Source organism: Scyliorhinus canicula, chromosome 18, assembly GCF_902713615.1.
Source record: "Scyliorhinus canicula chromosome 18, sScyCan1.1, whole genome shotgun sequence".
Taxonomy (NCBI): Eukaryota; Metazoa; Chordata; class Chondrichthyes; order Carcharhiniformes; family Scyliorhinidae; genus Scyliorhinus; species Scyliorhinus canicula.
In genome coordinates this window covers 29,222,025-29,248,112 of record NC_052163.1, presented here as the reverse complement: position 1 = coordinate 29,248,112, position 26,088 = coordinate 29,222,025, and the positions used below count along the sequence as shown (strand labels likewise).

Genomic DNA, 26,088 nt, shown 5'->3' with positions numbered 1-26,088 from the left:
GTCCCTGAGCCTTTCCTCGTAAGACCTTCCGTCCATACCAGGCAACATCCTAGTAAATCTCCTCTGAACCCTTTCCAAAGCTTCCACATCCTTCCTATAATGTGGTGACCAGAACTGCACGCAGTACTCCAGGTGCGGCCGCACCAGAGTTTTGTACAGCTGCAGCATGACCTCGTGGCTCCGAAACTCAATCTCCCTACTGATAAAGGCTAGCACGCCATATGCCTTCTTAACAGCCCTATTAACCTGGGTGGCAACTTTCAGGGATTTATGTACCTGGATGCCGAGATCTCTCTGTTCATCTACACTACCAAGAATCTTGCCATTAGCCCAGTACTCTGCATTCCTGTTACTCCTTCCAAAGTGAACCACCTCACACTTTTCCGCATTAAACTCCATCTGCCACCTCTCAGCCCAGCACTGCAGTTTACCTATGTCCCTTTGTGACCTATAACATCCTTCAGCACTATCCACAACTCCACCGACCTTCGTGTCATCTGCAAATTTACTAACCCATCCTTCTACACCCTCTTCCAGGTCATTTATAAAAATGACAAACAGCAGTGGCCCCAAAACAGATCCTTGCGGTACACCACTAGTAACTGAACTCTAGGATGAACATTTGCCATCAACCACCACCCTCTGTCTTCTTTCAGCTAGCCAATTACTGATCCAAACCGCTAAATCACCTTCAATCCCATACTTCCTTATTTTCTGCAATAGCCTACCGTGGGGAACCTTATCAAACGCCTTACTGAAATCCATATACACCACATCAGCCGCTTTACCCTCATCCACCTGTTTGGTCACCTTCTCAAAGAACTCAATAAGGTTTGTGAGGCATGACCTACCCTTCACAAAACCATGTTGAGTATCGCTAATCAACTTGTTCTTTTCAAGATGATTATAAGCCCTATCTCTTATAACCTTTTCCAACATTTTACCCACAAACGAAGTAAGGCTCACAGGTCTATAATTACCAGGGTTGTCTCTACTCCCCTTCTTGAACAAGGGGACAACATTTGCTATCCTCCAGTCTTCAGGCACTATTCCTGTCGACAAAGACGACATAAAGATCAAGGACAAAGGCTCTGCAATGTCCTCCCTGGCTTCCCAGAGAATAAATCCTAGGATAAATCCCATCTGACTCAGGGGACTTATCTATTTTTACACTTTCCAAAATTGCTAACACCTCCTCCTTGTGAACCTCAATCCCATCTAGCCTGGTCGACTGTACCTGAGTATTCTCCTCGACAACATTGTCTTTCTCCAGTGTAAACACTGACGAAAAATATCCATTTAACACTTCCCCTATCTCCTCTGATTCCACACACAACTTTCCACTACTATCCTTGATTGGCCCTAATCTTACTCTAGTCATTCTTTTGTTCCTCATATACCTATAGAAAGCCTTAGGGTTTTCCTTGATCCTATCCGCCAACGACTTTTCGTGTCCTCTCCTCGCTCTTCTTAACTCTCCCTTTAGGTCCTTCCTGGCTAACTTGTAACTCTCAAGTGCCGTAACTGAGCCTTCAAGTCTCATCCTAACATAAGCCTTCTTCTTCCTCTTGACAAGTGCTTCAACTTCCTTAGTAAACCACGGTTCCCTTGCTCGACAACTTCCTCCCTGCCTGACAGGTACATACTTATCAAGGACACGCAGTAGCTGCTCCTTGAAAAAGCTCCACATTTCGATTGTACCCATCCCCTGCAGTTTCCTTCCCCATCCTATACATCCTAAATCTTGCAGAATAGCATCATAATTGCCTTTCGCACAGCTATAATTCTTGCCTTGCGGTATATACTTATCCCTGCCCATCACTAAAGTAAACATAACCGAATTGTGATCACTATCACCAAAGTGCTCACCTACCTCCAAAGCTAACACCTGGCCGGGTTCATTACCCAGTACCAAATCCAATGTGGCATCGCCCCTTGTTGGCCTATCTACATACTGTGTCAGAAAACCCTCCTGCACACACTGCTCAAAAACTGACCCATCTATAGTACTCGAACTATAGTATTTCCAGTCAATATTTGGAAAGTTAAAGTCCCCCATAACAACTACCCTGTTACTCTCGCTCCTGTCGAGAATCATCTTTGCAATCCTTTCCTCTACATCTCTGGAACTATTCGGAGGTCTATAGACAACTCCCAACAGGGTGATCTCTCCTCTCCTACCTCGGTCCATACTACCTCAGTAGACGAGTCCTCAAACGTCCTTTCTGCCGCCGTAATACTTTCCTTGATTAACAATGCCACAGCCCCCCCCTCTTATACCATCTTCCCTGTTCTTACAGAAACATCTAAATCCTGGAACCTGCAACAACCATTCCTGTCCCTGCTCTACCCATGTCTCCGAAATTGCCACGACATCGAGATCCCAGGTACCAACCCATGCTGCAAGCTCACCCACCTTATTCCGGATGTTCCTGGCGTTGAAGTAGACACACTTCAAACCAGCATCTTGCTTGCCGGTGCCCTCTTTCGAACTTTTAACCCTATCCCTGACCTCACTACTCGCAACATCCTGTACACTGAGACTACAATTTAGGTTCCCATCCCCCTGCTGAATTAGTTTAAACCCCCCCCCCCGAAGAGCACTAGCAAATCTCCCTCCCAGGATATTGGTACCCCTCTGGTTCAGTTGAAGACCATCCTGTTTGTAGAGGTCCCACCTACCCCAGAATGAGCCCCAATTATCCAGGAAACCAAAACCCTCCCTCCTGAACCATCCCTGTAGCCACGTGTTCAACTCCTCTCGCTCTTTATTTCTCACTTCGCTAGCACGTGGCACGGGTAACAATCCAGAGATAACAACTCTGTCTGTTCTAGCTCTCAGCTTCCACCCTAGCTCCCTGAATATCTGTCTCAAATCCCCATCTCTCTTCCTACCTATGTCGTTGGTACCTATGTGGACCACGACTTGGGGCTGCTCCCCCTCCCCCTTAAGTATCCCAAAAACACGATCAGAAACATCACGAACCCTGGCACCTGGGAGGCAACACACCAACCGTGAGTCTCTTTCGTTCCCACAGAACCTCCTGTCTGTTCCTCTAACTATGGAGTCCCCAATGACAAGTGCTCTGTTCCTCTTCTCCCTTCCCTTCTGAGAAACAGGGAGGTTCCTGCACCCAGGGGAACGGGAGTACTCGTTTTTCTCAGCAGTCCATAGGGTATACTCGCGGATTGACTTTTTTGTGGTGGGAAAGGCTTTGCTGGCTGGAGTCAAGGGGTCGGAATACTCTGCAATTGCTGTGTCAGATCACGTGCCACATTGGGTGGATATGGTGCTGGAGAAGGGGGTAGTGCAGAGGCCGGGGTGGAAACTGGATGTGGGGCTTTTGGGGAACCAAGTATTCTGTGAAAAAATTGAAAAGGTAATTAAGGAATATATAAGATTCAACTGTACGGGTGAGGTGTCAATGGCAGTCGTCAGGGAGGCTCTAAAGGCGGTAGTGAGGGGTGAGGTAATTTTGTTTAAGGCCAGGGTGGACAAAGAGGGGAGGTTGGAGCGGCAGAGGCTAATAGATGAGATGTTGGAGGCAGATAGGAGTTTTGCAGAGGATGGGGACCCAGCGATGCTGGGAAAGAGGAAGGAACTACAGGCGAGCTTCGACCGACTGTCCACCAGGAAGGCGGTGCGCCAACTGAGGCGAGCGAGGGGTGCAGTTTATGAACATGGAGACAAGGCCATGTTAGCAGAAGGAGGCAGCAGCAAGGGAAATTCTTCAGGTAAGGGATAGGGCCGGGAAGTTGGCGGTGGCTCCGGAGCTGATTAACAAGGTTTTTGAGGAATTCTACGAGAGGTTGTACAGGTCAGAGCCACCTGGGGGAGACCGTGAGATGCTGGAATTTCTAGATGGGTTGGAGTACCCGAGGCTAGGGGAGGGAGACAAGGCTACATTAGAAGGAGCAATACTGGAGCAGGAGATAAAAGACGCGATTGGGAGGATGCAGTCGGGGAAGGTGGCAGGGCCGGATGGGTTTCCGGTGGAATATTATAAAAAATTTAAGGATAAGTTGGCACCCCTGATGGTAGGGATGTTTGAAGAGGCGATAGGGAAGGGAGTGCTGCCGCAAACCTTGGGGCAGGCATCTATTTCTCTGTTGCTTAAAAAGGATAAAGATCCGACAGAGTGTGGGTCGTATAGGCCCATTTCACTTCTTAATGTGGACGAAAAAGTATTGGCAAAGGTACCGGCGGGTAGGCTGGAGGGGTGCCTTCCGAAGATGATAGGTGAGGATCAGACAGGGTTCGTGAAAGGGAGGCAGCTGTTTTTGAATATTAGGAGGGTCTTGAACGTCGTTATGGCACCGGCGGAAGGGAAGGAAACAGAGGTTGAGGTGGCACTGGACGCCGAGAAGACATTTGATCGGGTGGAATGGGGGTACCTGATGGCAGTGCTGGAACAGTTTTGGATTGGACCAAGATTTGTGAACTGGGTAGAATTTGTGAAGGCGAGTGTCCTCATGAACAATATCAGTTTGAGATACTTCTCTCCACTGTGGGACGAGGCAGGGATGTCCTATGTCCCCCCTGCTGTTTGCGCTTGCGATTGAGCCGTTGGCCATCGCATTAAGAAGTTTGGGAGCATGGAAAGGAATAGTGCAGGGGGGGTGGGGGGTGGGGTGGGGAGATAGAGCATAGGGTGTCGTTGTATGCCGACGACTTGCTGCTGTATGTGTCGGAGCCGAGTGCGTCGATAGGATAAATATTGGAGTTGCTGCAGGTATTTGGGTCTTTCGCTGAGTACAAGCTGAACTTGGACAAGAGTGAGTATTTCGTGGTGTCTCAACCGGGGGTGGGGGCAGGGGTGGTGGGGCTGCCATTCCGTAGGGCAGGGACTCACTTTAGGTATTTGGGGGTGCAGGTTGCCCGGGAGTGGGGAAGGCTTCGCAGATACAACATCACTAGTTTGGTGGGGAGAGTGAAAGCCGACCTGGCAAGGTGGGATGGTCTCCCTCTGTCACTGGGGGTCGGGTGCAGGCGGTTAAAATGAGTGTGTTGCCGCGATTTCTGTTTATTTTTCAATGCCTACCGATTTTTCTGCCAAAGTCTTTTTTCAGGGAGATTGAGGGGAGGATTACCTTGTTTATATGGGAGGGAAGGTGGCCAGAGTGAGGAAGGTGCTGCTACAGAGGGGAAGGCAGGCAGGGGGTTTGGGTCTCCCGAACCTGATGTACTACTACTGGGCGGCGAATGTGGAGAAGGTGCGGAGCTGGGTCAGAGGGGTTGATTCCCAGTGGGTCAGGATGGAGGCGAGTTCGTGCAGGGGGTCGGGGCTGAAGGCAAAAGCAACGGCCCCGCTCCTGATAGCTCCGGGGAAATACGCAGGGAGTCCGGTAGTAATAGCTTCATTGAAAATCTGGAGGCAGTTTCACCAACACTTCAGGTTGGGGGCTGGGTCGTGGGAAATGCCGATCCGGGAGAACCACAGATTTGAGCCAGGGAGGTGGGACGGAAGCTTTCGGAAATGGGAAGAGAAGGGGATTAAGACTCTAAAAGATTTGTTTCCTCGGGGTCGATTTGCAGGATTGAGGGAGCTGGAAGCGAAGTATGGGCTGGAGCAGGCAGAAGTGTTTAGGTATATGCAGGTTCGGGACTTTGCCAGGAAGGAGATACAGAGCTTCCCGGAGGAACCGGCCTCCACGTTGTTGGAGGATGTGCTGGCGGCAACTGGACTGGAGAAGGGGACAGTGTCAGCGGTATACGGAGCTATGTTGGAAAAGGATAAGGCACTACTTGAGGGGATCAAAGCGAAGTGGGAGGAAGAATTGGGAGGTTATAGAGGAGGGGGTCTGGTGTGAGGTGCTCCGGAGAGTGAATGCCTCCACCTCTTGTGCGAGGTTGGAGCTGATACAGCTGAAGGTGGTGTACAGGGCACACCTCACGAGGGCAAGGATGAGCCGATTCTTTGAAGGGGTAGAAGATGTGTGTGAATGTTGCTGGGGGGGGCAACTAATCACGTTCATATGTTTTGGTCCTGTCCAAAGCTTGGGGAGTACTGGAAGGAGGTGTTTAGGGTAATTTCCAAGGTGGTGCATGTGAACTGGACCCGGGTCCCCGGGAGGCCATATTCGGGGTGTCGGATCAGCCAGGGTTGGAAACGGGTGCAGAGGCAGATATCATAGCCTTCGCCTCGTTGATCGCCCGAAGGCGGATCCTGTTGGGATGGAGAGCGGCCTCTCCACCCTGTGCCCTGGCGTGGCGGGGGGGACCTGTTGGAATACTTGACCCTTGAGAAGGTTAAGTTCAAACTGAGAGGAAGCTCGAAGGGGTTCTACAATTCATGGGCACTATTTATTATGCACTTTCAAGAACTGGATAACATCGAACATTAGTTGGGTGGGTGAGGTGCGGGGGGAGGGGGACTGTGTATGTTGAAGATGGCTATGGGTAATCCCTGATTCCTTTTTTTTTCTTTGTCATTTGTTTATGTTAACATGCGGGCTGATGTCTGGGCATGGTGGGAGGATGGGATCGTTGTTACTGTTATGGGGTTTGAGATATTTGTTGTTGGCTATTGATTGTTGTTGGGTGTAAATTCGGAAGAAAAATTGTGAAAAAGGAGAACAAAAATACATATTTTTTTAAATTAGGAATGTTACCAAAAAACTTAATTTTAAAACAAAGTCTTGAAAGGTTTCTTTTGCAGAGATAAAGGGGGCGATTCTCCGAGCCCCACGCCGGGCCAGCCCAACTGCACATGCGCGGGTTGGCACCGCGCCAAATGGGAGGCTGGAGCAGCGTGAACCATTCCAGCGCCATGCTGGCCCCCTGACGGCATTCACGACGGCGCGAACACTTGGGCTCCATTTGGGAGAATCGCCCCCAAAGGAAGTGGCAAGCAGTGCTGAAAGCTTTAAGATTCGGAGCTGTGCTGCACTGGATTCACTTAATTATGGATAGGCCAAAAGAATTTTCACAATGCACATACTTTTATCCTGTAAAATGAAGACATTTTCTGATGCACTTTTCGAAGAAAATGTTAAAATTAGCAGAGAAATATTTACTATGGATAACCACAGGGCAGAAAATCCCGCTGGCAGAAATTTCTACCCATGACAAATCGTTCAACTATTTATCTCATAAATCAGATTACCCTCAGTTTGTAGAATTCTCTGCTTCATCTCAGCAGTCACATTGGCCAATTCTTGTTTCAGCTGACAAATCTGATCATGTTGGACATTACATCTTCGGTCTAATTCATCCACCTGTTTGACAAGAATACAAAATAATCATTTACTGTAGATTCAAGGAATGGGTGAAGATATCATTGTGGTGAAGACATCATTGTCTTCATTGCACAGCTAAATGGCTTAAAACAATGAGTTCTGACGAGTTTAAATTAGGTTACTGAAGCAGAAATGATCAAATTTTACTGGCGTCTTGTGCCTTGTGCAACGCTAAAAGTAATTCTATACAATGCAGTTGCCTTTAGAAAGGTTTAAATCTCCATTGTGAAAGCACCACAAACATTTGTTAGGAAATGTCAAGTTGAAAATGGTTAACAGAGGTCCCAATTTCATGAAGCTAAATCACCACTAGAAACAGATCACTAACTTGTGCACAGAACTGTGTGTGAAAATGAGATGCAATTTTTATCAATTATCGCACAATACCAGCTGAAAACTGTTATTAAATAACTCCTTTGGTTTTCAGCAATTATATACTGTACATTTCAAGCTTCAATGTCTATCTATAAAATAAATGTTATCTTCAAAATATAATTTGTTGTTCATCTTTAAAAGAATCATTTGTTTCATCTAGGACTCCTTCATTGTAATAATAGGGCTGGATTCTCCACTGCCTGTCGTGGAGTTCCCAATGCAGCGGAGGATCCAGCGACAGGGCAAAAACGGGATTGGTGCCCTTTCCGATGCTCTGGTTCTCCGCTGGCAGCAGCATTGTGGTTTGTGCCCCGCACCAGCCTGAGGATGCAGAGGTCAAAATGATGCATTTGTATCCTATTAAGGGGCTGGGCACCAGATTCTCCACACCTCAGTGATTCTCCAGTCCCCTGGGCAGGGATTCATTCAGGCATGTACAAGTATTTGCCAGTGTGTCCCTACTGAGGTGGAACTCGTTTTAAGCCAAGGCATTATATACTTAAGGAGGTGCCCCCAAGGCCCATCAAAGGGTCCCCTCTCCCCCACAATGCAAGGGGATATCAGGGTTTGCATTACAGTGGGGAGGGGGTGCCAGCAACTGGACCTCACTATCTGGCCGCCCGCTCAAAATGGCGACGTGATAGTGTGATTTGCAACGGAATCGCTTGCAGTCAAGGGACACACCAAGTGCCAGCGCGAAACTGAAACAATTCAGCTTCGAGGGAAGAACAGTCTAACGATTGTAGAATCCAGCCCATAGTGTATGAACAGAGAAGTGAAAGGGTAAACGATGGGCTCTTTATCTCCGGCAACATGGCGTGCGTGTGGCGATAATGGAGGGAAAAATGCAAATGATGTTGTAGATTGGAGATAAGTTACTGATTCATGGGCACAATCTGCATATCTCTGAAGTTTCAAAATTAATCAAATAAATTTGGATTTCAATTAATTCCAGAAATAAAAATTGCCTAAATAATAATAATACTCTTTATTAGTGTCACAAGTAGGCTTACATTACCACTGCAATAAAGTTACTGTGAAAATCCCCTAGTCGCCACACTACGGTCCTGTTCAGGTACACAAGAAGAATTCAGAATGTCCAAATCACCGAACAGCACATCTTTCGGGACTTGCGGGAGGAAATCTCAGCACCCAGGGGAAACCCACGCAGACGCAGGGAGAACGTGCAGACTCCGCACAGACAGTAACCCAAGCCGGGAATTAAACCCAGGTCACTGGCGCCGTGAAGCAGCAGTACTAACCACTGTGCTACAGTGCCGCCTCAGTATAGAGAACAAAACTGTGGAGTAAATAGTGGCTGCCCGCCAAAAAGACAAAACCCAGTTAACATAAAAATTTGAAAGAGATGGTAATCTTTTACTGGCAACCTCGTTCAGATAGATACCAAATACTTAAAAGACACTTGGAAAACTTAAAGAACACAAACCATGCAATTTCACAACAGGGAAACTGGTCATTTGTTCGAAATGAATGTTTTCATGTATCCACTGAAGTCCTGATCATTTTCCTGCTCTGCTACAACATTGCTTTGTCCCCTTTTCCTACATCCACCTAAATCTAACTTAGGAAAGATTACTGCAGATGGCAAATCAATATCTAGCTCAAAATATTTTGTCAATCCTTGGAACATTTTTAGACACATCCCAGAATCCCTATTTTCCCTTTTGAATATTGCAGTGCAAGTTTGAGTGGATCAGAAAACTACCATAACAAAGAAATACTAACTTTCAAAACCCCAAATCTTTTAGTGCAAAAAAATACTTTAGGAAGAGGAGTGATTGCAGTTTTGAATATTCTGCAAACGTTTTGCAGTAACAGTTGCCAGAATGTCTTAGTTATGAAAACAAGGTGTTTTAATTTGCCTTAAGAACAACCTTAGCCGAAGAGTACACATTCCGTAAAACATCCAACATGAAGACTTAATTCATTTCAAGTGTCTGAAGACACAGTTTAATTGATGTAGATATCATAACTACCTTGTTCTTGAGCTCCATGTTTTTTCCATTTGCTGTATTTAACTCCCGGGTCAATTTTGCCTCTCGATTACATGCTTCCTGGTGGGGAAAACAAATTGCATCAGAATATAGATATTTTTGATAAAAAGAAATAAAGAAAAATTGATCAGTTCTGCTGCATTTTGAGTGATCGGGAATGAACCCTCTAAGAAGCACTGGTTAGACTGCTCAATGCCTGGTGACAAATCGGCAATGTGCATTGTACATGCTCCATCCATTGATAACAAAAAATGGCCTTGGACGTTGATTGGTAAATTAAAAGTAGTCTTATGCATAAATGACAGATTCTTTGGCTGCCCATTTTCAGTGCAAGTTGAAAATTCTGGCAGCTTTGCAGCAGCAGGAACTAGGTAGAAATGCTGCACCACAACCTTTGGGGCGATACTGTCATTTCTACCAATGCGAAATCTTGAAATCTGCATTCTACCCACAATTCTGACATACCCATTTATCAAATATGAAATGCAAAATGCCAATTAATGGGCACCTTGACATGAAAACATTCAATAAATGGCAGTAATGTTTCAGCAAGCTATGAAGCATTCATGATCAATTTGAAATACAAGTATTTGATTGGCATATGTGCTAGCAAGACAACCTTTCACTGCATTTCGTAAAGCAGATGAAACAACTATAGTCTCAAGCAACTGAAGGTGCAAGTCAATGTTATTAGGTCTCTGCAACACTACAATCAGAGCATAGAAGGACATGATTCAGCCAATCATGTCTGTGTTGGTGCTTTGAAAGTACTATGCAATTAGTTCAACTTGTCTGCTCTTTCCCCATTGCACTAACAAATGTTTCCTTTTCAATGATATATCTTGGGAGGGATGGGGTGTTTTCTCTCTCTCTCACCGTGCCCCGCATCAGTGTGTGTCCTTTTCCGGTAGTTGTGCTGTTCATTTGGGTGCCTTTCCACCGAAGTGGGGTTACTGTTGGGGCAGGAGGTTGCTGGCTTGAAAGCTGGTGGTTTTGTTTTTGGTGTATTTTGGATGATTTTTTAGCATATCACTGATTGCTTTGTATTGCTTTGCTGTGTTCTTTTGAATTAAAGAGTCATTAACAAACTCACAATATCTATATCCAATTCATTTTGAGAGTTAGGAGATAATAATACGGTAAATGGCCATTTGGCTTATCTGAACATTCACACCATCCAGCCCAGAAGTCATATTGTATAAAAAACTTAGATAGCATTGTTTAAAGTTGTTACATGGCAATGAAGCTAATTGCTCATTTCGCCCTATGCGGAACACCTGTTGGCTAACTACAAAGAGATAGACGCATCCAGTTTCACATCAGTGAAAGTTTTTTCTAGAAGTTCAAAAGGCACAATTATTACCTCTTGGTCATTCTTAAGCTCCTTGCAGAGCATCTCTTTCAACTCAAATTTTTCCATTCTTGTCTTTTCTAGGAACTCTTTCAGGTCATTTGACTTTTGTTCTGATAATGTCAAAGCAGCCTCTGTCATTTGCACTCTAGAACAGAATACAATGGGAAGTCTAGTGAGGAAAGAATATTCAGGAAGAACACTCTAAACAAATAATGTGGATGACACTTAGGACGCTGTGCTCAGTCGTGATCATATTGTCATAAGTAAAAAGGATACAGAAAATAGCAATAAAACTGATGTCAAGTATAAAGAAATAAGCTGTGAGAAAAGATTTAAGCTTCACAATCAGAAGGTGTTTAAGTGAGTGGGTGGAGGGAAAAAGGGGCTCTCAAATGTAAAATTACACAAAGTAAACCAGATTACAACTTCAAATACACAGAGAACCGCAGGAACAGAGAACTTTAAGACACAGGACACAAATGGGAATTATTCAGTGAAAATGTTGAATCCGCGATAAGCAAAACCACTAGACGATGGTAGAAATTAGAGAACAAGGTTTATTCCAATGCAGTTACAATACTCCTCCACTCCCCTAAGGATATCCTTCCCCGTCCTGCAGCTAGGCCAATGTTTTTATACAACAGGGGCTCTCCTTGTAAATGGGAACACCCCCAGGGGAGGTCCTGCCTGCCTTAAAGGGGAAGTTCATATTCTGGGGAGGTCGAGGGAAATCATATAATAATAATCTTTTTTGTCACAAGTAGGCTTACATTAACATTGCAATGAAGTTACTGTGAAAAGCCCCCAGTCACCACATTCCGCCACCTGTTCGGGTACACAGAGGGAGAATTCAGAATTCTCAGCTGGTACTGGAATTGAACCCGCGCTGCTGGCCTTGTTCTACATCACAAACCAGCTGTCTAGCCCACTGAGCTAAACCAGCCCCCTCCTGATCCTGGGATCTCCACTGGGGTTATAAGACTCCTTCTTGACTTCCGGTGGCGGCTATGAAGGAGTAAGTCGCACATTGGTGGCTCTTGCTCCAGTCTGACTTTAAGACCTTTTCCCCCGACTTTTTTGAACTTTTGAGCGCTGGAGTGAAAAACAATAGCACTCTAGATCTGAATCCATACAGAGTTGTATGGACTTAAGGAGCAGAAGGGAGCGAAAACAGGCGAAGAAGGGGCTGAACAAATGTGGTGTGGCAGCTCAAGTGGGAGGAAAGATGGCCGATGAACGGAACACGGAAAGGACGGTCCAGGCAGCACTGGACAACATGCTGCAGGAAAGAGAGCTTTGCAGCACTGAAGCGGGATAATTTGGAACCGCTCCAGAAAGCGGTGGAGCGACTTGACCAGAGGCTGGGAACGTTGCTTTGTTTTCTCTCTGTCTCGGTCCCAGAGCGATTGCTCGAACAGGGCTGTTCTGGGGAGGTGGTGTTGATGGGCGGGGCGGGGGGAGGGGGTCGCGATCATGATTAACAAACGTGTTAAGTTTGAGGCGGACAGCCCAGTTGCGGATGGGGGAGGTGGGGGGGGGGGGTAGATTTCTCATGATCCAGGGCAAGCTTGAGGGGGTGAAGGTGGTCCTAGTGAATGTTTACGCTCCAAACTGGGAGGATGTAGATTTCATCAAAAGTCTCCCTATTTTCATTCCGCGGTCCTTCTTTACAAGAATCAATAAAATCATCCTGGGATTTGTTTGGGTGGGGAAGTCCCCGCGGGTAAAGAGGGGGGTGCTGGAATGGAACCGTAGCAAGGGGGGCTAACATAGCCATAACATAGCCGAACCTCAGCAACTGCTACTGGGCTGCTAACATAGCCATGATAAGGAAATGGATGGTGGGTACGGGGTCGGTTTGGGAGCGGGTGGAGGCTGCTTCGTGCAGGGGCACCAGCTTGGCAGCCACCTTGGAGAGGATGTTTCCACTTGTAGGAAAAACTAGAACCAGAGGACACAATCTCAGACTAAAGGGATGATCCTTTAAAACAGAGATGAGGAGGAATTTCTTCAGCCAGAGGGTGGTGAATCTGTGGAACACATTGCCGCAGAAGGCTGTGGGGGCCAAATCACTGAGTGTCTTTAAGACAGAGACAGATAGGTTCTTGATTAATAAGGGGATCAGAGGTTATGGGGATGAGAAAATATCAGCCATGATTGAAAGGCGGAGCAGACTCGATGGGCCGAGTGGCCTAATTCTGCTCCTATGTCTTATGGTCCTATGGGTAAGTGGGCCGGGCCTTTCGACTGTTTTGCTTGTGGATGGCGTTCAGGCGCAGATCTTGGGGTGCCAGGAGGTGTATATCGGACAGGGGAGTGCCGTTTACTTGATGACCATCTGGACGGTGGTGTGGCCTTGAGAACCGGCACGGGCGGCACAGGCGGTGGCAGAATGTCCACCTCGGTTTCAGTGTTGGAGCTAGACGTCTCTTCATCCGGCTTCTTGATGTCTTCAAAGATTACCACTGAATCCTCGACGATCGGCGCCGCTGGGGGAGGGGGGGGGGGGGGGGGGGGGGGGGGGAAGAGTTGGCACCAACGTGTAGAAGTGAACATAATATGAGCAATGAATGACAACAGAAGCTTTGCTCAATATCAGTAGGATTGAAAATATCCAAACACATTTCACATTGATCCGCTTGAAGCAAATCTTGGAAAATATTCTTCTCAACAATGTGTGGACTGGAGTATAACCCTGCTTTCAAATAGTAGACCATCTGGGAGCAAAAAAAGAAACACTTCTTACTTTGCTCGTAAAGAATTGATGATAGAACTCTTTTCAGTCAGTGCTTCCTGTAACTGTCCAACTTGCACTGCAACAGTCCTAAAGAGGAATTTATTAAAATACAAAAAAAAATTAAAAATCACTAACAATTATCAGCAGCAGGTAGTGGTTTCACTTTGAGGATGGCTAAATCATTCAGTAAATTTAACAAAATATATGAATTAAGACTGGATTGACATTCAATAATCTTTCAGTGAATTTCTTCCAAGTATCATGAATATCCATGAAAAGTTTAGTCTTGTCTTATATTAGACCAGGTTTTAATATAAAAGGCTATTCTGTTCCTGCATTGGATACCAGCTTCCTCATGTTTTACTCCAATGACTTTAAAAAAAATTAACAGATATGAGTGTCCACGCATTCTATTCACCATGGATATGCAATCTCTTTACACTTCCATTCCACATCAGGATGGTCAGAGAGCTCTTTGTTTTTTTCTCAAAAAGAGGCCTGGACAATTCCCATCCACCACCACTCTCCTCCGCCTGGCTGAACTTGTTCTATCTCTCAACAACTTCTTCTTTAACTCACCCCATTTTCTACAAATCAAAGGTGTAGCAATGGGTACCCGCATGGGTCCGAGCTACGCTTGTCTTTTTATGGGGTATGTGAAACATTCATTGTTCCAGGCCTACTCGGGTCCCCTCCCAAAACTCCTTTATCAATACATTGCTGACTATTTTGGTGCTGCTTCATGCTCTCGTCCGGACCTGGAAACATTCATCAACTTTGCTTCCAATTTCCATCCCTCCATCACTTTCACCTGGTCCATCTCAAACACTTCCCTTCCTTGATCTTTCTGTCTCCATTTCCACCAATAGACTATCTACTAATATCCACTACAAGCCCACTGACTCCCCAGCTATCTGGACTGCAGCTCTTCGCACCCTACACCCTGTAAGGACTCCATCCCTTTCTCTCAACTCCTTCGCCTCTGTTGCATTTGTTCCGATGATGCCACTTTCCAAAATGGTGCTTTGAAAATGTGTTCCTTCTTTCTCAACCGTGATTTCCCACCTACAGTTGTTGACAGGGCCCTCAACAGTGTGCAGTCTATCTCCCGTACCACTACCCTCGCCCCTTCCCCTCCCTCCAAGAACAAGGATAGCGTTCCCCTCGGCCTCACATTTCATCCCACCAGCCTCCTTTGCAAAGCATAATTCTCCGCCATTTTCGCCAACTTCAGCATGATGCCACCACCAAACACATCTTCCCTTCACTCCCTCTTTCAGTATTCCGCAGAGACCGTCCCCTCCGAGATAATCTAGTCCACTCCTCCACCATAACCAGTACCTCTCCCATCATCCATGGCACCTTCCCATGCAATCAAAGAAGGTGTAACACTTGCCCCTTTACCTCTTCCATGCTTAACATCCCAGGCCCAAAACACTCATTCCAGGTTAAGCAGCGTTTCACTTGCATCTCTTCAAATCTGGTCTATTCGCATTTGCTGCTCCCAATGTGGTCTCCTCTATATCGCAGAGACCAAACGCAGACTGGGTGATCGCTTTGCTGAGCACCTTCTGTCTGTGCGCATTCAGAACACAGACCTTCCCGTTGCTTGCCACTTTAACACAAGCCCCTGCTCCCATGCCTACATGTCTGTCTTTGGCCTGCTGCAATGCTCCAGTGAAGCTCAACACAAACTGGAGGAACAGCATCTCACCTTTCGGTTAGGCACGCTACAGCCTTCCGGTCTCAACATCGAATTCAACAACTTCAGATGATTAGCTCTACCCCACCTTGACCCATTTGTTTTCATCCCATTTCATTCCAACTGTCTCTTACCATTTCTTTCTTTCTTGTCTTTCTAATATATATATTTAACCCCCCCCCCCAATCTTATCCACCTTTCCTTACCCCTTCTCCCCTTTGCTTCCCCTTCCCCTCCCCCCACATCTCCACCTGTCACAATTTAGCCTCTGATGTTAGTTTCTCTGCTGTTTGGCCTCTCACACCTTTTGTTCTCTCTGGGACTGCCATTAGCACTCTTTCCCCTTGGTTTCTGTGGCTATTAGCAACCCGTTTCCCTGGGTTTCTGTGGCTATGACTCATCTTTCATTCTCACTCCACAGTGTAAATATTCCCCACATTCTCTGTCTGTTAGCTTTGACGAAGAGTAATTGGAATCGAAATGTTAGCTCTTTTCTCTCCCTACAGATGCTGCCAGACCTGCTGAGATTTTCCAGCATTTTCTCTTTCGTTCCAGATTCCAGCATCAGCAGTAATTTGCTTTTATGCAATGCATACTACTGGGCCTTCTTTCCTTTATTTGTAATTACACAAGGAAAAAAAACTTTTTCCACAGTGAGTGGTTAGGATCTACAAATGCACTGCATGAGGTGGAGGAATATTAATTGTAAGATAATTGGATGAGTACCTGAAAGGAAAAAAGTAATAAGCTTAAGGAGGTGGGACTAGTTGAGTTTCTCTTTCAGAGAGCTGACACACAAAGGGCCTCCCTCTTTCTGTGCTGTACCCATTCTATTACTCAGAGTACAGAATCACACTCATGTAAATGCTGCCCCTTCGCCTCCCCCACCCCAGTTCTTAAGTCAGAATTATCTGACCATTTATAAGTACAAGACATCTTCCCTTTCTGGTTTTCATTTTTTCTCTTTCTTCTGCACAGAATGAAGAGATTATAAAGAGTTTTCTTCTTGATCTGAACAAGATCCAGAGTAAAACTTACAGGAAGAAAAGCCTAATTTGAATAACATTTAAACTGTAACATCTCGTGTTGAAACAATTTCACCCGGAGGGCACCGCCATGACTACTGGGATGGGGCATGAGAGCAAGGGTGCTCTTTCCGACAGTTGGTGCAGACTTGATGGAATGGCCTCCTTCTGCACTGTAGAGAATCTCTAATTGGAGAAAAAAAATATTTCACTGACCTGCCGCTTCGTACCAATTCCTCCTTTTGTTGGTCAATTACACCCATCATATTCAGGAACTACAAATGAGTTAGAATTGCAGCTTTAAAAGTTTGGAAATGAAGTAATGTGATTGCTTTTTCTGATCAAACAATGCTATTAGTGCTACAATACTATTAGTACACAAAGGGTTAATCTGTGTAAAGCAAAGCGTTGGCATTTTTCCCAGTGGCCACCTGGAGAGATTACAATTAAAACAGTCACTTAAAAGGCTGGGTATATGGAAGAGCACAATAATGGTCTAAATCTATATAAACTATAACCCTTGTAAACACAAAATTGTTTATAATTAAAATTAGCATGTAAAATCAGTAGATTTTAAAATAAATTATGCATGCATTATCTGGACAGTTGAAAGTGCAGGGAAATGGCTCTTTTTCTACTTCCGATGGCCTCAATTCTTTGAGACACCAAAAATCTGTCTTTATCAGTCTTCAATGATGGCACATCCATAACTCTCTGAGGTAGAGAATTCCAAAGATTCACAGCCATTTGAGTGAAGCAATTTCTCCTCATCTTGACTGTAAAATGATCGGCCCTTTAACCTGAAACTGTGCCCCCTTATTCTAGATTCCCCAGGCAAGGGAAACAGCCTCTCAGTCTCTACCCTGTTAAGCCCCTTGATAATCTTTAATGTTTCAATGAGGTCACACTTTATTCACAGATCCAATTCATCATCTATTCACACCCAATTGTTCATCAACATAGGACAATCTTCTCACCCCATGGACCCATTTAATGGTGTACTGCCTCCAATGCAAATACACCTTTCCTTAAACATTGAGATCAAAATTGCACAACAGTATTCTGGTTGTGGTCTCACCAAAGCCCTGAACAACTGTAGCAAGACTTTATCCCTTGGACTCCAATCTTCTTGTAATAAAGGCTAACATGCTATTTGTTTTCCTAATTGCCTGCTGTACCTGCATTCTAACTTTGTGTTCCTTGTCTGAACATTAATATTTACAAGTTTTACACCTTTTAAAATATATTGTTTTTTCCTTCTTACGATTGTCATGATGATGTGATGTGTGCATGTATAATATTAATCTCAAATTTCAATTGGCTGGTAAAATATATACTGAACTTCTTTCAAAGGACTTTTAAAACAAGCAAAGACACTGACTTAATAGCGCTGCCATAGGTCACGTAAAAGTTGGTCAGCTTCTGATCCAATGTGGATCTAAATTAGGGCGCACCAAGGCAAACCTCCTTTGAAATTTCACATCTGCTGATGTGAATAACTTCAAAGGTGAACTGGGATCCTGTAACTGGCTCCCACCATTTGCATTTCTATAAAGCAACCCTTCAGGCAGAGGCAGAAAGTCTGCTGGGACAATGGCTATATAGGTATTGATATGTTTTTTCCCCTAGTTCATCACAGGGAAGAATGGTTCAGTCAGAAGTGATGACAGGGGAATTAAAGAAATTAATCACCTAGCCATAACAATAGCTAAAGTTTGTCCAGGCTGGAGCTAATTAATTACCATCTGAAATTGTTATGCGGAGAGAGGTCAAGTGACCAGAATAACCATTTTGAAATATCTTTTATTACAACACCCTGGTTGCTTTGGGGGCAATCCAGAAAAGTCTAATGAAGCATCATCATCTCTCTCTCTCTTTCCTGTTCAAGATCAGAACCTCATGTACAATAACATTGACTTTTGAAAAAGATGTATTAGTTGAAAAGAGGCTGTCTGTAGAGATTACCTCATTGGTCTCAATTCCACTGGAATTTCAAGACTACTGTGGAAAAAATCTGCCTCAAACACGAACAACAACAAAGAACTCAAATAGTGAACTTTTTCTTTTACCTATTATCTTAATTTGGCCAAAAAGTAACCTCTTTTCCTGTACAACTAGCAATTTTGCATGCTTGTGAGTGTGTGACTATTGCAAAGGTCGGGATATGTTTATCCTTTTAAACATCTTTATTATTTCACCTGGGTGGATTTCTAGCACAATATAAACTAACCCCATTATGTTTAAATTCAAGAAAGCCTGTCAGACTCAGTTCTGTGCAACTGGTATGTGAATTGTTAAGTACAGACACTGAATTAATATCTTCATCCTTATAAATCATGAAAAACCCTGTTATGATCAATTGAGGCATGGGGGGAAAAAAAGGTTGAGTCCTACCTCACATGACCTCACCGGTCATAACAACAATGAAAGTGAATAACTTCACATTTCCCCACGTTATAATCCAATTGCTACCTTGTTACTCACTCACTTAACCCTGTCTATATCTCTTTGTGGCTAGTGTCCTCCTCACAGCTTGTATTTCCACAGCTTTGAATGGTCTGCAAACTTAGATACAGTAGTCTCTATCTCTTTATCAAAGTTATTATCTAGAAGTAGTTGAGGTCCCAGCACTGATCCTTGTGGCACTCCACTAGTTACTGCCTGCAAACCTCTAAAAACAATAAGTTTAGAGTACCCAATTTTCTTTTTTCCAATTATGGGTCAATTTAGCCTGGCCAATCCACCTACCCTGCACATCTTTGCGTTGTGGGGGTGAGACCCATGCAAACACAGAGAGAACTTGCAAACTCCACATGGACAGTGACCCGGGGATTGAACCCGGGTCCTCGGCGCCATGAGACAGCAGTGCCCTACTGCTGCCTGCAAACTTGAAAGTGCCTCATTTATCACTAATCTCTGCTTCTTGTCTGTTAACTTTTCCTCGATCCATGTTGAAAACAAAAGAATGCCAAATTTAAAACAATCACAATAATTTAATCCACAGGAGAAAAAGTCTTTCCACTCCTGCTGAGTACAAGGCGAAATGATTTGACAACATGTGTCTCTTTTCATTAATATAGTGTATTTACAAGTTTTAATTTATCCACCCTACCAGTTACAGCTTCAAAACACTAACAAATTTGTCAAACGGGATTTCCCTTTTGTAAAACAATACTGATTTGTTCTACTTACACAAGGGTTTTGCAAGTGCACTGTTAAGACTTCCTTTCAACTAAATAGTGTGGGGGGTGGTATATGGAAAATTGGAATATCAAAGTTAAAGGAGAAGGTAGGAGTGCAGGTAAGTGATGAGGCAGATGGTTCCAAGAAAAATAAAAGGGACAGAACATGTGAACGCCAAATTGCACCAAGGAATCATACAAGAGTAGGGAAACTGATAATAGAACAAACTTAAAGGCTTTGTGTCTGAATACATGAAGCATTTGGAATCAATGAGTTAACAGCGCAAATAGAGACAAAGAGTATGATTTGGTGGCGATTACTAAGACATGGTTACAAGGAGATCAAGTTTGGGAGCTGAATATCCACTGTTACTCAGCATTTTGGAAGGATAGATGGAAAAAGAGGTGGTGTAACTTTGCTAGTAAAGGAAGGCATCAGTGCTGTCGTGAGAAATCGGACAGGATTCTCCGATTTGGAGACTATGTTTTCCCACCCGAGCTGAATCACCTTTGGTTTGTGCTCACACTGCGAGCGGCACCTAGAGGTGATTCACTGTCTCTTGCCATGCACATTTATGCATGGTGGAGTTCATGGTGAAACTAACTGCAATGTTTATAAACATCTAATATGATTGATAGCTCATGATAACATCAAAAGCAGTTAAGTGCTTTCTGCTGAAAAAAGAAGGAGTGAAAGCACTTAACTCCTAGATGTTTATAAACATGCCTTCAGGTTTAAAGCAGGGTACTTGAGAATCCATCTACATCTGCCTTGAAGATACTCAGCAATTCCACTTCTACCACCTTCTGAAGCAGAGTTCCTAAGTAATGTCTCCTCTTCTCCGTCCTATAAGGGTGACCCCTAATTTTAAAACAGCACCCCCTAGTTTTAGACTCACTCAGAAGAGAAACATAGAGGGATAAATCAGTTAGTAAAAAATTTACAGAAGGTACATTGGAATGCAATTATGAAATAAATCATTGTAGTAGGTCAAAGAAAAGGCCCAGCCTAATAATAGGAATATTTAAGAAGATATTCTGAATATTTCTAAAGAATTGGAATGCACTTCAGGATATGGCTGTGATGCAAAAAATCATACAAAAGCATAATACTCTGGATGTTGGAAATCACATATAAACAGAAACATGCTAGAACTCAGCAGGTTTGGCAATATCTGTGGAGAGAGAAACAGAGTTAACGTATGGCCCTTCTTTAAAGTCATATATGGTTCAGCCAAGATAGTTGAAGATGAATAAGACGATTTAATCTTGTGATCTCTATTGCCATTACATAACCTGAGCACTATCAGGTACTTACAAAATAAAATTATACAGCAATGCAATTTATGAGATTGTGCTATCTATAAACACAGAACCATGGGATCCATCAATTCAATTATTGGTTATCTAAAAGATGCCTCTTTTCAATGGAAACATGATTTTAAATTATCCAATGACAGAAATTTCCAATTCTTCATGAGTACCATCACAAAATTAGAATGTAAGTTTCTAAACTTTGCTGCAGCTGTACAAACAAACCATTGTTCTTTCTGAACTGTTACCATTGAGTGTTGGAGGCATTCATAATTGGCCCATCAGAAAAAACAGAGTTAGTTTTACATGCTAACTCTCAAGCCTTCAATTTCTCGATTATGAAGAATACTTGAAAATCCAGATCCAAGAAACAGAATTCTGTACTAATCAAGTTCCAACCGCAGTATTTGATTGTTACATTGCAAAATATGTATTCTCAAAAGCTACATGATGTTCACAATTTTGAGTTCCCAAAAAACGAAACATCTCAACTTGCAGCAGGATTTTTACAGCAAAATTAAATGTAAAATGATCTTTAGTTTCATATCTAGTTAATTTGGGAATCGCAAAAGGGATTAAATTATAAACAGTTAAAGTTAGAAAAGGTCTTCCATCTTTAACTTAATTCAGATAGCCACCAAGCCTTGGGTACTGGTGTTAATTTATGCGTCAATTGCCTTCAATCGTGCAAGACCAAACTCAATGTAAAATCACTTTTAAAATCTCAAACAAAAAATGCTGTCCAGTCTTTCTTCTGCCAATTAGCTGTACACGACATATACAACAAAGAATCACGTCCTCACAATCCCAGCAGGATTCAGTCACACCCAGACACAATGACATGTTAATAATGAAGGATTTTAGTAAAAGGGAACCTGAAACAGTTATAATTATATTCATTATTCACATACACCCACAAAATAACCAGTATGCCCTTGACACCATGCAATTACAGTCACACATGCACTTGTATTCATCAGGATGTAATGCCCATCAAACCAAATCTATCACAAGCTCCACTCCAATCAATAAACTTTACACATGCTTTAAAATCGCACAATAGAGTGGAGGCTTCTAATTTAAGATACCCTTTCAGCAAATAAATTGGCACGGATTGAAAGAAGGTTTTAATTTGCAACAATTCAGGTTTATGCATATTAATTCAACATAGAGATTTTAAACTAAATATTCAGACCAGTGGAAGGTTCAAATTAAAGATAAATTTCCAAAAATAATAGACAAGACGCCACAGAAGGCTATTCAGCCCATTGTGTTTGTGCTTGTGATTTGAAAGCACATTCCCTGTAACCCTGTTGATTTCTGCTTTACAAATATGTATTCAATATTATTTTGACAATTACTATTAAACCTACTTTTGATGCCCCTTCAGGCAATCCATTCCAGAGCATCTGAACATCCTACATAAAAGTAAATATCCTGGATTTTTCTGCCAATTATCTAAAATTGGTGTCTTCTGGTGAACAACCTTCCTGCCAGTGGAAACAGTTTCATCATAGCTATCAAAACTCTTTGTAATTTTGAACACTGTTATTAGATAGACATAGCTTTTACTAATTTCTACCTCCTCCACAGTAGGGAATTTTAAAAAAGATAGGAGAGTTCATTTTTAAGCATAGTGTAATTATTCATATTACACATAGCTCAAATTACATTAATTATTTTGTACATTCCCATGAACAAGTCCTTGCTCCTGGAGACTAAATGTAACATTAAATGATGACCATCTTGTAATATAACCTTGCCCAGTACAGAACAGAATGCCCTAGTTATAATTTATTCACTGGAAGTAACATGAACCCTCTAATGTCTTCACAGTCTTCAAGTAACAGAATAACCACTTTGTAATCCTATGTAGTTTAGACCAAAATCCATTAATCAATTGATTAAAAAAAAAATGTTTTTCTAAAAGTCTATTTATTCTGATTTTTTACAAAAAATTCACAACAAACAAGCAAAACAGAAAGATAGCTCTAGGTGTCAATGTACAACAGGTACAGCGCAAAATAATTGAGAACAAATAAGGCAGGATGATTCAGGGACAGAATCCCCCACATGCTCCTTTCACGGATAAATGACCTGTCTGCAACATTCTAGACCTACATCTCACCCATAGCTACAAAACAAAATGACAGATGAAGAAATCGATACACCGAGAACCCCAGTGCTAAGGGAAAATCGATGAACTCTTATTGCACAATCTGAACTCTTCTCCAGATCCAGATCAGAACAAGCATCTATTCTACATTGTTGACAGAAACAAAGACAAAAAGAGGGCTGGAGACAACCAAACCTTAATACTCAGCCTAGAGTCTTCCCACAGATGTAAAAAAAAAAGCAAGAACTAGAGTCAAGAACAAGAATCTGAACTTCCATAATCCCATCTTCCAACCAGAGATCAAAGGACAAAACAGAGCACCGACCATCAGCAGCAGTACTGCCTTCAATAGCACAACAGGATATGGTGGGGCCAAGAACCAAAAGGAATATAAACTGATCTTAATTGTAGAACAGGGGGGAAATCATAGAATCATTAAATTTATTTAAAAGAAAAAAAAAATTCTGAGTACCCAATTATTTTTTCCAATTAAGGGGCAATTTAGCGTGGCCAATCCACCTGTCCTGCACATCTTTTGGGTTGTGGGGGTGAAACCCATGCAGACACGGGGAGAATGTGCAAACTCCTCACGGACAGTGACCCAGAGCCGGGATTCGATCCCGGGTCCTCAGCGCCGTAGGCAGCAATGCTAACCACTGTGCCACCGTGCTGCCCTAGAATCATAGAATTTACAGTGCAGAAGGAGTCCATTCGGCCCATCGAGTCTGCACCGGCCCTTATAAAGAGCATCCCTCTTAAGACTACACCTCCACACTATCCCCATAACTCAGTAACACCACCCAACCTTTTTGAACACTAAGGGCAACCTGGAGGTCTATAAAATAATGAGGAGCTTATAGATAGTCGACAATTTTTCCCAAAGACCTCCGGAAGGGCAATCTGAGCGCCCCAACCCCCCCCCCCCCCCCCAAACAACCAGGACCACTCAAAAGAAGAAAGGATTAGGCCCCAAAAGCCAAAGTAGATCCATATCTGAATGTCCATGTGACTAAGGCTCACCATCCAATCCCACCACAGCCAGCCCTCACAGGCACCAGCACCAAGAGAGAAGGAGAAGCACTGCCCCAAATCTCCCAGTCAAAAGTGTGAAAAAGAAGAACAGGAACTATAAGAACTAACCCCTCGGATCCACATACTGCCTCCCAAGATGTTACTACCAGATGAGAACCGGCCAACCAACCACCAAGTGGGCTCCTTCCAACTTCCAAACAAATAATGATAATTACTGAACACAGCCTTTGGACCCATGCCCAACCTTCACCTCCTGGGAGGGACCACCCCAGTAGACACACCATCTACCACTAAATGAAGGATATTCAGACTGGCCTCACTCACAAGAGCTCTTACGGCAGTTAGGACAGTCAAAGAGTCACATCAGGAGAAACTACCAATTCCCCTCTAAAGGGGAGGCCAACAAACCCCAATCCTCAACAGGATAATACACTGTCCACCTGGGCCCGAGGAAGAAAAAGTGGCAGCCCAAAATAAAATACCTATGACTATGGGGGATCTTCCTGAAAAATAGTGAAGACAAATCTAACCTTACCACCCACATCCACCAGCTCTCTCCCCGCTCCGGCTCTGCATTGAAGGCTGTGTCTTGGTTGAGGAGGTCCTTAAAGCGCCCTCTCCAGCAGGTGTTGTCTCTCTGCCTTTGATGAGCACCTCAGCGTTTTTTCTTTTTAGTGGGGTGGATCCCTGGGTACTCAGACTGCAGATGGTTTTAAGTGCGCTGAAGAAGCCATGCACATCATGGTTGTCGGCGAGTTGCTGAGTCTCCTGCACTCTTTCCATCCACTGTTGGTTCCTTAGGTCGTGAGTTCTTTGTTGCACCTCAACCTTCAGTTGCCTGTATGCTTGTTTCCTCTGGAGCTGCCTTGCGTTTGTGGTCAAGGAGTGTCTCCTCGCAGTTGCTGACTATGATGGCTTTTAAAGCGGACCAGGCGCTGTGGGCATTCTATGGCTCTGACTGGTTGGTGATCGACAGGTTAGCTGTGAGGCGCCGTATGAGTAGCTCTTTCTTTTCAAGGTCTTTGAGACCAGTGACAATGAATCTCCTGTGGCAGAGTTTTTTCTCCTTTAGCTGGTTTGGGTCCAGGGTGATGGAAATGATAGAGCGGGTTAGTCTGTAGTCAGTCCAGCAGTTGTTGGCTCTGGTCGGGGCTTGTGTGGTGCGGACATCTTTGTGGTCCCTTGCTTGGATGCTGATATAGTTTATTCGAATCACAGAAACTACAGTGCAGAAGAGGCCCTTCGACCCATCGGATCTGCACCGACAAATGAAAAATCCCTGACCTACCTACCTATCTAATCCCATTTGCCATCACTTGGTCCATAGCCTTGTATGTCATGACGTGCCAAGTGCTCATCCAGGTACTTTTAAAAAAATTTGTTTTTATTCAAAATTTTACAAACCACTACAGAAAGAAAACAACAAAAAACATAATAGTAATAATAAAGAAAAATGAATTAACAACTTAACAAAGCAAGGTGGGGTATCGGCCCCTTGCAAGTAAAATTAATCCACCACCCATCCCCCCCCCCTCCACCACCCATCCCCCCCCCTCCACCACCCATCCCCCCATCCCCCCCCCCATCCCCCCCCCCCCCTCCACCACCCATCCCCTCCCCCCCCCATCCCCCCCCATCCCCCATCCCCCACCCCCCACCCCCATCCCCCCCCCCCCCCCCCCGGGTTTGCTGCTGCTGACCTCCACTTACCGTTCCGCGAGAAAGTCAAGGAATGGTTGCCACCGCCTGGAGAACCCCTTCAAGGACCCTCTTAAGGCAAACTTTATCCTTTCCAAACTTAGAAACCCAGCCATGTCACTGACCCAAGTCTCCACACTTGGGGGTTTCGCGTCCCTCCACATTAACAAGAGCCGTCTCCAGGCTACCAAGGAGGCAAAGGCCAAGACTTCGGCGTCTTTCGACTCCTGCACTCCCGGATCTTCTGACACCCCAAATATCGCTATCCCCAGACTCGGCTTTACCAGAGTGTCCAAGAC

At 44.1% G+C, this 26,088-nt stretch overlaps 1 protein-coding gene across 3 annotated transcripts in view; it reads right to left on the bottom strand.

Moving 5' to 3' along the window:
* Positions 1–26,088, bottom strand: part of lrrc45 (leucine rich repeat containing 45) — a 101,116-nt gene that overhangs the window by 47,120 nt on the left and 27,908 nt on the right. For all 3 annotated transcript variants that reach the window (XM_038777159.1, XM_038777157.1, XM_038777158.1), the window contains exons 8-12: positions 16,664–16,722; positions 13,730–13,807; positions 10,993–11,128; positions 9,612–9,689; positions 7,107–7,218 (exon numbers count right to left, since the gene is read on the bottom strand). In XM_038777159.1, the coding sequence (XP_038633087.1) occupies positions 7,107–7,218; positions 9,612–9,689; positions 10,993–11,128; positions 13,730–13,807; positions 16,664–16,722 (463 nt within the window). The remainder of the gene's footprint in view (positions 1–7,106; positions 7,219–9,611; positions 9,690–10,992; positions 11,129–13,729; positions 13,808–16,663; positions 16,723–26,088) is intronic.